The following is a 12,033-nucleotide window of genomic DNA, read 5'->3' on the forward strand; positions in this document are numbered from 1 at the left end:
AAAGAAAACCAGAAAATGCTGGAAAAACTCAGCAAGCCTAACAGCATCTGTGGAGAGAAAGACTCTCGAGTTTGTTTCGAGTCTGTATGACTTCTTCAGAGCTAAAGAGAAGTAAAAATGTGATGAAATTTATACTGTTTGAGGGTGGAGCAGGTGAAGCTGGATAGAAGGCCAGCGATAGGTGGAAGCAAAGGAGAGATTGACAAAGATGTCATGAACTAAAGGACAAAGGAGTGTTAATGGTAGTGGCCCTGGCTGAAGGAGGTGCTGATTAAGATCAGAAAGCAGAACGTGGTAATAGCAGGACAAGGGTAAGCACTCTGGAAAGAACAACATGAACAAGTGACAGATGGCCCTAGTGGTGGGGGGGTTGTGGGAGAGGACAGTGGTGAGAAAAATGATCGAAAATAGGATAAAAGGTGGAGATAAAACAATGAATAGAAATGAAAATAAATAAAGATAAAAATAAGTGGATAAAAAATGAAAATAAAAAAATAAAAATGGATATTGCAAAAAGGGTTGAGGATGGAGGGGAGAGTTCATGGTCTGAAGTTGTTGAACTCAGTGTTAAGTCCAGAAGGCTGTAAAGTGCCTAGTCGGAAGGTGAGGTGCTGTTCCTCAAGTTTGCATTGGGCTTCACTGGAACGTTGCAGCAGGCCAAGGACAGATGTGGCCATGAGAACAGGATGGTGTGTTGAAATGGCTGGCGACAGGAAGGTCTGATTCATGCTTGCAGACAGACCAAAGATGTTCCGCCAAGCGGTCACCCAGTCTGTGTTTGGTGTCTCCAATGTAGAGGAAACCGCATTGGGAGCAGCGAATGCAGTAGACCAACTTGAAGGAGGTGCAAGTGAAGCACTGTTTCATCTGAAAGGAGTGTTTGGGCCCTTGGACAGTGAGAAGGCAGGAGGTAAAGAAGCAGGTGTTGCACCTTCTGTGGTTGCATGGGAAGGTTCTGTGGGAGGGGGATGAGGTGTTGGGGATGATGGAGGAGTGGACCAGGGTGTCCTGGAGGGAACGGTCTCTACAGAATGCCAACAGGGGATGGGTGAAGGGAAGATATGTTTGGTGGTGGCATCATGCTGGAGTTGGCAGAAATGGTGGAGGATGATCCTTTGAATGCGGAGGCTGGTGCAGTGAAAGGTGAGGACAAGGGGGACCCTATCATGGTCTTGGGAGGGAGAGGAAGGTGTGAGAGCAGAGGCGCAGGAGTCGGGTCGGACACAGTTGAAGGCCCTGTCAACCACAGCGGTTGGGAAACCTCAGTTAAGGAAGAAGGAAGACATGTCAAAGGCGTCATTTTGGAAAGCGACATCATCGGAATCGGTGCGACAGGCAAAGGAACTGAGAGAATGGGATGGAGCCCTTACAGGGAGCAGGGTGTGAGGAGTTGTATTCGAGCTAACACTCCTTTGTCCTTTAGTTAATGACATCTTTGTCAATCTCTCCTTTGCCTCTACCTATCTGGCCTTCTATCCAGCTTCACCTGCTCCACCCCACTTAAACAGTATAAATTTCATCACATTTTTACTTCTCTTTAGTTCTGAAGAAGAGTTATACGAACTCAAAACGTTAACTCTGTCTTTCTCTCCACAGATGCTGTTAGACCTGCTGAGTTTTTCCAACATTTTCTGGTTTTGTTTCTGCCTCCACCACACTCAGGCAGTGCATTCCAGATCTTAAACACTTGCTCTGTAAACAAGTCTTTCCTTATGTTGCCCCTGATACTTTGGTGATCAACTTAAATTTGTGCTCTCTGGTTCTTGACTCTTTTGGCCATAAGAGCAGTTTTTCCCTATCTACCTTGTCCAAACCCCTCATTATTTTTGAATACCTCTATCAGATCCCATCTCAGCCTTCTCTACGGAGAACTGCCCCAGCTTCTCCTATCTATTCATGCAACTGAAGTCTTTCATCCCCAGAGCCATTCTCATAGATGTTTTCTGCAACCTCTCCAAAGCCTTCACATCCTTCCTAATGTGTGGTGATCAGAATGGGACACAGTATTCCAATTGAGACCAAATTACTGTGTTATAAAGGTTCACCATAACTTTCTTGCTTTTGTACTCTATGCACATGACTCTCTTGCATTTTCAGCAAAATGGGGCTCTCAGTACCAGTATAGCTGTGACTTGATAGTTGTGAGTCCTGTTTTCTCTTTACTGATTCCCATTTCTATTGCTGTTTCAGGAGTACATGGTCTTCAGACAGCACACTTACATGAGACTGGATGGTTCCTCAAAAATATCTGAGAGACGGGACATGGTGGCAGACTTCCAGAGCAGGTACGTGATCTGTCTGCATCTGCTTCGCAATAATGTTGCAACTACTTTCATTCCTTATTTGTTTAGCCTTCATGTAGAGGAATATTGGCATAATTTTCCATTGATATTCTGAATGAGCCACTGTCCCAGGAATTGTCATCAGTCTTCATCCAACTTCAACATTAGACCTTACTATTGGTCAAACCAGAAAAGGGTCAGGTTTGTTATATTTTGTTCTGGAAGTTTCTCACCCTCTGCTGTAAGGGACTGTATGAGTTGAGTTCTGTTTGAGCAGTTCAAGATTAATTGGCACAGTTCTTGTAGCTGTTCTTCACCAACTCTGATACCCACTTCAATCAGACCGATCCTCCTTGGCCAACCTTCCACACAGATCAAACCTCATCAACCAGATGCAGCTAAAGTTCTGTTCATCACAGACTTTATTCTGGATCTATTTCAAACCCAATTTCACAGCATCACTGGACTGTTCTGTCGGTTTGAAGCCTTGGGACATGAACAGGATTGCTTGGAGATTAGGGGCTTGTAATTATTTTGGATTAGGTTTCAGTTATACTAATTCCACCCTAGTCTAGTTAAAATCTTTTAACTTTCTTCCACTTAACACTCACCACCATTCCCAGTTCGGACACCCTCTCACCTCCCAAGCAGTAGCATCAACTCAGGAAAGACTGGCTTCATGAACTGAAGCTGGGTGAAGACTAACAGCATGAACTCGCAAGAAATGAGAGAAAATATCTGCCAATTGTTTTCATTCATTGCTACAGTTTTCCAATGACCCTGGGCATGAGTTCATCCTTGTCCCTGGAATTCCAAAGCATGCACATGGTATAAAAACTGCAGGCTCCAGCTCTCCTCCAAAATCCTCAGGATAATGGATCCATAGATCCTGTCCCACTCACCCCATAACCACCATGTGGAGAGAATGCACAGGGATGAATATTGAGTGAGAGGGAGCACAATGACTTGCTGGGGAATCTTGGGGTGAGACTAAATGTGTGGACATTGTGAGGGGGTAGTATATTGAAAGATAGAGGTGACTTCAGTGTAAACATTATACATTGAGAGCTCCACTAGATTCCTGAATCCTGGTGGTGGCTACAACATGGATGCATTTAAAGAAAAGATAGATAAGTACATGAGGGAGAAAGCAATCGAAGGATATGGTGATCTGGTGAAATTAAGTAGCTCTATGAAGTAATGTTCTTGAACTCTGGTGGTGATTATTGTTGAAGGCTAATCTAATTCAGTGCACAGATTGCATGGACCTAACCTGTGCTTTAGCTTATTTTCCCAGTAGGGTTCTGTTGTTTCAACTGACTGAGAGAAATCCAGCAGCATGTTTTTCCCAGGCTTAAAGTGATCAGCACATTTTACCTCAGTCATGCCTTTGCTCAGTGCTAGAGCTGGTTAAGTCAACAGCTGTTCTCTTACAGCCCATTAATATTAGAAGTTGTGTAATCAGGATTGCTTTTGGGGAGATGTCACAGGAGGTGAGAAGGGTAAAATTTAATAATGTGACTGTGTCATTTAGCAACAGCAACAGCACCTTAAAAATTTGGGGGAGGGGCTACAGTGGCATAGCAGTTATTTTCCTGGACTAGTAATCCAGAGGCATGGATTATTGGTTCGGAGACATGAGTTCAAATGTCACCAAAGCAGCTGAGAAATTTAAATTAAATCAGTTAAATTAACCTGGTAATAAAAGCTAGTGTCAGTAAAGACAGAGAAATAAACTACCAGATTGTCATTAAAAACCCCATTTAGTTCACTTTTGGGAAGGAAATCTGTCCTCCTCACATGGGTTTACCTGTGTGTAACTCCAGACCCACAGCAATGTGCTTAGCTCTAAACTATCCTCTGAAATGGCCTAGCAAGCCACTCAAGTTATATTCAAGACGGTGGTTTACCACTGCCTTCTCAAGGGCAATTAAGCATAGGTAATAAATGCTGGGACCTCGCTAGTGATGGCAGCATCGCGTGAACTGCAAGGCACTTAACAGGAGTTATAAAAAAGCATTTGACTTAGAGCCATGTGAGAGATTATAAAAGGGTCATAGAAGTGGTTTTTAAGGAACGTCTTAAAAGAGGGGAGGCATTCAGAGAGGCTACAGACCTAGGTAAATGAAAAAGCCACCAATGTCAGAGCAATTAAAATAGCAGATGCGCAAGAGACCAGGGAAACATAGAGATCTCAGAGACTTGTAGGGCTGGAGAAAGTTACAAATATAGGAAGGGTGAAGCCATAGATTTGAAAACAAGGATAAGAATTTTAAAATTGAGCTATTCCCAGACCAGGAGCCAATGTAGATCAGTGAGCACAGGAGTGTTGGTCACGCTGAATAAAGAAGCTTTTCCTAATATATTTCTTTAAGTTTACTTCTGTTGGCATCCTCTGATCCTACTTTTGTATAGTGTTTGAAGTAATGTTTTATTTTTTTCTCACCTATGCTTTCTGGATATCATAGAGACCTTAATCCGTCATTGTCCTGCAGATTAAACTGGCACCCAGTACTTGGGGACAAGTACAGCATGCGTGCATTCCCTCAGAGAAGAAACTGGCAAGAGTTCCAGTATATGGAAAAATGGCTTAAATATGAGTAATGGTTGCTGTTCAAATGGTAGGGACTCTGAACATAGCAGCAGCGTGTAGAACACTGAAACAGGAGACTATGCATTGTTGTATCACTGTGTATGGAGGGCACTCAGTGAGTAATGGGACTGTGCAGGCTGAGTGACACAAAGTTGGGTGGTGATAGTCAAGTCATGAGTTAAACACTTTACATGTGTAGTGTTGAGTCCTATCAGTGTTTGATGTCGCCATCTGTCCAAGAGTCCAATGAATGTTTTGCATTCCAACTAAACACCCAAGCAGTCTGAAGTGACACCCTGTCGGTTTGATAGCATTGGCTTAGTATGTTCGATGTATGGTTACACACCATTAGAAGTGCCTGAGGAAATATGATCATAGCTGTCACTGGCTAATGTTATGTTTTAATACCAAAAAGCCCATGGCATTATTTGTGCTTCACATGAGCCTCCTCCACATTACTTAATTTTGCCTTATCACCATATCCTTCTATTGCTTTCTCCCTCATGTACTTATCTAGCTTTTCCTTAAATACGTCCATGTTATTTACTTCAATCAGTCCATGTGGCAGTGAATTCCACATTCTCACCATAAAATCTAGAGTTCTGCTGCTGGGTGTTTCTCACACTTAAAGTCGGCATAGTCTGAAGGCCTCATGCAGAATTATACTCCATTGAAATGCTAGTGACAGCACCAATCATATTTATAGCACATAATGAAGGCAGTTGAGGACAGAACATCATTATTGCTCCAACTTCTGGATTCCAAAAAATGTGAAAGGGAAATTCAAATCCTGGCTGTAACTCCTGGCACGTCCCAGCCTCTTGGAACAGTTGTATGTGAATGATCACCCTTTCAGTTTTTCACCTACAGTTTATTTTTCTTCCTTCCTGCAGAACAGATATCTTTGTGTTCCTTCTCAGCACCAGAGCTGGTGGCCTTGGCATCAACTTGACAGCTGCTGATACGGTGAGAGAGTGGAGTATTTTTAGTTCTCCTTCCCTCGTGTAAAAGAATGAATGTTGAAATGTGTGGGGATAAAGTTTCAGGCTGCTTGTCAGTTTGACTGCCTGTAACACAACTGATTTCAAAATACTTGCCCCAAGCACTGAATAGGAATGTCCTTTTAATAACCGATTCTATGTCCCCCTTGTATTGATTGTCCTGAAATTTCATGCCTTCCCTTCTTGCTCCATTTCTCACCAATACAAACTACATTCTGTGCTGTTCCAGTAACGTTGGACAACCTCAATGCAGTTTCCACAGGACAAATTTGTTCTTAAATTATCGCTGTTTTCACTCAGTGAGACTGAGGATGCTGGGGTTGAAACAGAAAATGATCATTCAGGGGTTTCTTCTGAAATTGGGGCTCAAACACTTTGGTGGGACAGTGTAGAGGGAGCTTTACTCTGTATCTAATCTGTGATGTACCTGTCCTGGGCATATTTGATAGGACAGCGTAGAGGGAGTTTTATTCTGTACGTAGCCCTATACCACTGCACTGCACCCCACACCCCGTTCCATTACTTTGTGGGGAAATCATAACACTGTCCAACATCCCGTCACTGTGTAGGCGCAATCTCATGTTTGGACATTATGGTTTGGTACTCCTGAGGATTGTCCTTGGAGTAAATTATTGGATAGCCAGGAAATTACTGAATGACACTCTTATAGCCAAGTCTGCAGGATTAGTGTTTGAGCTAAATGCCCTGTCAAGAGCACTGGGCTTTGAACACAGAGAGAAGGCAAGTAAATATGTTTTTGTGATCTCTCTCCTAAAGATTGTGTTTGTTGCAGGTTATATTTTATGACAATGACTGGAACCCCACTGTAGATCAGCAAGCAATGGATCGAGCTCATCGGCTGGGACAGACCAAGCAAGTAACCGTGTATCGACTCATCTGCAAGGGAACGATAGAAGAGCGAATCCTGCAGCGTGCTAAGGAGAAGAGTGAGGTATGACACCATACAAGCATGTACACGCACACTTGATATCCAGTTCAAGTTCTGTACTGGCAAAAACCTGGCAAGAGATCTGTCCTGTAGAATGGCAAATGTTTCAGAGATTGCTCATGTAGCAAGTTAATTTTGTTTTAAATATGTAATTACACTGAATCAGAATGTGATCTTCAGCATGACTGAGGCAAGGTGAGGTTGATTGAGATTATAAAGCAATACTTCACAAAGCAGAGTTGCTGATCTCAGCCCTGCTGACTAGGATGACCATTGAGCAGAGACCCTAGACCTCCTATAACCAGTGACAGAACCAGATTCTAGGACAGTGAGTGGATGGTGACAGTCTGCAGGGCATTTAGGGAAGTTGCCCAGAACCCAGGCCAGCCCAGAATCCTGACCCCCATTCAATTTAATGGAGCTGTTTTTGCTGCTGCCCTTTAATAAAAGCCCCATGAGAGCCAATAAATAGCAAGCTTCCATTAATATGGGAAATTTGAAATTCTCTTTAAAACATAAGAAAATGATGTTTCTGATGGTGTGTTTTAACAGAAGCATTGAACAAGAGCTACTTTACTTTCACCTACCTTTTGTTTACAGTTTAAATATAGATTGTTGGTTTTCCCCTGGTTAACATGAGTTCTGAGAACAATTGCAGTGCCCCAGTAACATTAGTTCACTGAATGTGAACTACAAGTAGGAGCAGTATAGACTGCTTGAGCTTCTTGCGCCTGCTCTGCCATTCAATATGATCATGGTTGAAGCTCTGCCTCAACTTCATTTTCCTGCCAACTGCCCAGATTCCTTGGTTCCCTGAATATAACCATGAATATATTCAACAATGGAGCATTCACAATCTCCTGAGTGAAGAAATTTCTCCTTATTTCAATCCTAAATGATTAACCTCTTATCTTGAGACTGCGCCCTCCTGTTCTAGATCACCCAGCCAAGGTAAGCAACCTCTGTGTTACCCTGTCAAACCCCTTCACTATTTTCTGTTTCAATGAGATCAACTCTCATTCTAAACTGCAGAGAGCATAGGCCTAATTTATTCAACCTCTCACACACACTAATCAGAGTGCAAGTATTTCATAAAAGCAGTGAAGTTACTGCTACATTCTGTTAGCTTGTGGAAGTGCTTCATATCTTATTTTCCACAGATTCTTACAGAGCCAGTTTATATTTCGCAAACAGGGCTGTAACTTTAATAACTGGGCCATGGCTATAATTCTCAGCCTCCGCCACAGGGAAAGCAAATTGATACTACTGCACGTACAGTGAATCCTGGCAACAGGAAACCAAACCAGTAATCTGACTGAATGATTAAGATGTCTCCATTCTCTGCTGAGGTAGAGATGTAATGCTCCTGGATAGCTTGTTAAAGACTTCCACAGAGGTTAGGCTGTGAGAGGGCAGCAGTTTCACATGGTACGCCATTTCAGTAATGACTAAAGTGCCCCATTGTCTCAGTGTTATCTGTTCTCCCTCAGCTTGTAAATGATGCATAGGAGAGGGCACTATCTGGAATCTCACAATTCTTATTTTCTTTCCTCCCCTTCCCTTCCCACAGGATTCACTGCACCCTCTCATATACACACCACTTCCTGAGTCCATTAGATTTTTAAATTCTTTAAGATAAAATTCAGTTGTGGGATAGAGACAACGGCATTGTAATTTTTTTAGTATATAATTCTTGACCATTCAAGTTCTATTTATTTTACTAGCACCCACTGTCTGTTATACTCCCTATACACTGCCCCCCCTCTAACCTTGGTGAAACTGACAACCCAGTGCTCCCCAGGGACTCTGATGGCACTTATTTCATGCAGGATCCTTAAAGCCAAGTGACACAAGAGACTTCTAGCCTAGACTCAACTCTGGTTGAAGAGGTAAAAGGACTTGCATTCTTCACTAAACCATTCAGCAGCCTTTCACGCTCCCTTATGAATGGAGCCAATGCCAGTCACTAAAGATAGAAAAACAGAAAATGCTGGAAAAATTCAGCAGGCCTGGCAGCATCTGTGGAGAGAGAAACAGAGTTAACGTGTTCGAGTCTGTATGACTCTTCATCAGTTATTAAAGATACTCTTGTAGGGATGGACCCCTCCCCCTCATCATATCACTAATTGAGTCTCAGTCCATTACCATCAGCATCAAGTTTTACAACAGTAACTTGTATTTATATATCACCTTTAATGTAATAAAACATCCCAAGCTGCTCCACGGGAATGTTATAAACCAAAATTTGGTACCAAGCCACATAACAAATATTAGAGCTGATGGCAGATTTGTTTAGTTTAAAAAGTTAGGTTTTAAGAAGTGTCTAAAAGAAGATAGAAAGTCAGAGAAGTTCTAGATTTAAAGGGAGCCCCCAGAAATATATAACGTGGTTAATTATATAGAACAAGTATCTTAAGTAAAACCACAATACATGTCCAAGGAAAGGATAAAATCAAACAAGTGCAAGGAAAATTTAGGAACGATTTCAGCAAGTTCTTGGCACAGACTACCAACTCTACCAGTTGGATGATGTGATACAAAAAGTGTTGGACAATTACTCTGTGCATGAATTAGGATTGGCCAAATGGCTTTCTCCATTAGTGCCCACCTTATGATTGGGCTTAACCTCAAAACAGGAGTCTTTTGTTCCCAGCAGGGTAAATGATTCAAACAGACTGAATCTGAGCACTGGATCCAAATGAAGCTGCAAGTCTGAGATCCAAAGAATTTCATGTCAGTGGACAGTTCTGATGAATGAAATAATTTAAGATTCTGCAGGGATCATGTTGGGCTTGTGAAAATTCAGGCTATAACTTTTTTTTTTATTTGTTAAACAGATTCAACGAATGGTTATTTCTGGAGGAAACTTCAAACCCGACACACTCAAACCAAAGGAGGTGGTCAGCTTGCTGTTGGATGATGAGGAGCTAGAGAAGAAATGTAAGGGCCATGGCTCTGACTGCAATAAATCTCTTGATTTGGTCTTTTCCTCTGGTTTGCTGGTGTGAAGCTCCATGGATATTAGGCATACTATGGCACCTTATGCAAATTGCTGCTTTTCAATTTTGAGCCTTGGCAGTGAGTGTTTACAGACTGACTTTTGGGCATCACAGCTGAACTCAGTGTAGTTCATGTGTGCACACACTTGGCCCATCCCCCACACACTTCATCTCATACACACATTCTCATGCACTCTCACAATGCCACTCACGCGTACACTCACTCACCCTCGCTCAGCACAAATCACTGGATGGTAATCTTGAAGATAAAAGGCTGAGTATTGCTGAAAAAGGAGATACATCGAAGCTTTTCATCTTGCACTCTTCAGGACATTTCGCAAGAATACCAATATAGGGGGAAAGACAATTTATACTGTTTGTGAAGAGAGTGCTGATTGGCTGGCACTTTCTTTACATTCACCGTAAATTGTTGTCTCCTTTCTATATTGGTGTTCTTGCAAAGTGTCCTGAAGAGTGCAAGATGAAAAGCTTTAATGTGTCTCTTCTTCCAGCAATACTCAAGTTCTGTACTACCAAATGGAAAAAGGCTTGAATTTTTTTTTCCCAACCTAACTCCTGGGGCTTGGGCCAGTTGCAGCATCCCCAACTGCTTTCTAGCTGAGATCAGTTATCTCACACAGATCAGGAATCAAGCATGAAATCTTTCTTGAGCTTTCCTTTTTACTTTTGCTCTTCCTGTTCTATTTTCATGTCACTTCCTCCTCTAATTGTGAAGGCAAATGAATGAGCGCAGACTCGCTATGTCTACAAGCAGCTGACACCTTGCACTGATCAAATGCACTTTGTTCAGTTAACCAAGAAGGTCAGTGCATCAGTGATGTTGCATTAGGTGTAACATTGGCTAGTGGAGGAGTTTTAACCAAGAAGCTGCTGGGCCCATAAGTTTAGAGATACAGGAGCTGGTTCAGTTCATCCTAATGCCGTATGCCATCCAAAATATATGGGAAGGGGAACAGTCAAGTCACCGATTATCAAGCCACAAAGTCACAGCTGTTTTGTGCGGCTGGCAAGTTCCAGAAAGTGAAGTACCTTTTTAACTCTTTGGATGTGCTTATTATCCATTGTTTTCATTCTGGTGGAGAAAGTTAATTGTTTTGTGCAGGGTTTTTTTTTATTTTTCTCTGTATTTCTTTCCTTAATTATCCAATTCTAACTTGCACTGCTCCCAGATGTGGAATGCTAAATGTCATTGGCTCAGATATGGGAAACTAATTGACCACCTGGTGCTAGATGTCCAATCTGTAACTGGGAACATTTCCAGGTGTGAACTAGCATCAGTTGGCTCCAGGTTCAAAATTGTTCTGATATTATTCGCATGTATGGAGCTCTGACCGCGCGCAGGTACATCAGACACATTGAAACGTTGTTCTACAAGTGGCTGAATAAGGCAAATTCCATTTCAATCACATGGGATTGTTATTGGCATAGTAAAGATCACATGGGAAACAACACATTGTAGGAACATTTTCAATGATTATTGGAGGTCCCATGATCACTGTGGCCCAAGGCATCATTGGCTCTGATACTGAGCCATACAGACCTCGAGAGCTTAGGTCCCATTCCCAATCTGTGCTCAGTTATCAGCAGGGGTTTACATTTGGCCTCAGTGCCCTGGGTTAGGTTGGGAAAATACAGCCAATGATCATTTTCCAGATCATTATCCAGTAGCCTTTCTCAAAAGTGTGCATGTTTCGGTTATATTTGCATATGGTGCCCCACAGTAGAAGAGCTGCCAATAGTCACTATCTCTCTCGCTCATGAACACTGAGAAAGATTTTAGTGCCTTCAGCGGAGAGGGAAAATGAAAAGTGCTACTGATCCTGAAACTATACAAGAATAATTCTAAGCATGTGTACTTGGGTCATTTCATGAGTGAGTTTGGGGATTGCTAGGTTGACTAACCGATTCTTTCTCTCTTTATTTCTCTGAAAAGTGCGCCTGCGACAGGAAGAGAAACGAATACAAGAAGAATCAAACAAAGTGAAAGATCGAAAAAGGAAACGAGAAAAATATGCAGAAAAGGTAGGGATGTCTTCCCAGCTGAAGTGACCCTCAGCACAGGAATGTGAAAGAAGTGAATAAGCAGAGTATATCCCTCCCCCCACAGACTCCAAACAATTGGCTGTTTTAGAGATATTAGAGTGCATTTGACACATGTTGTCACTTGTGGGATCCCCTCAACAGTTCA

The 12,033-nt window shown here is 42.3% G+C and overlaps 1 protein-coding gene across 3 annotated transcripts in view; it reads left to right on the forward strand.

Moving 5' to 3' along the window:
• Window positions 1-12,033, forward strand: part of ino80 (INO80 complex ATPase subunit) — a 200,588-nt gene that overhangs the window by 172,477 nt on the left and 16,078 nt on the right. For all 3 annotated transcript variants that reach the window (XM_041214654.1, XM_041214655.1, XM_041214656.1), the window contains 5 exons: window positions 2,191-2,285; window positions 5,769-5,841; window positions 6,670-6,828; window positions 9,663-9,765; window positions 11,779-11,867. In XM_041214654.1, coding sequence (XP_041070588.1) covers window positions 2,191-2,285; window positions 5,769-5,841; window positions 6,670-6,828; window positions 9,663-9,765; window positions 11,779-11,867 — 519 coding nt within the window. The remainder of the gene's footprint in view (window positions 1-2,190; window positions 2,286-5,768; window positions 5,842-6,669; window positions 6,829-9,662; window positions 9,766-11,778; window positions 11,868-12,033) is intronic.

This window comes from Carcharodon carcharias, chromosome 20, assembly GCF_017639515.1.
Source record: "Carcharodon carcharias isolate sCarCar2 chromosome 20, sCarCar2.pri, whole genome shotgun sequence".
Lineage (NCBI taxonomy): Eukaryota > Metazoa > Chordata > Chondrichthyes > Lamniformes > Lamnidae > Carcharodon > Carcharodon carcharias.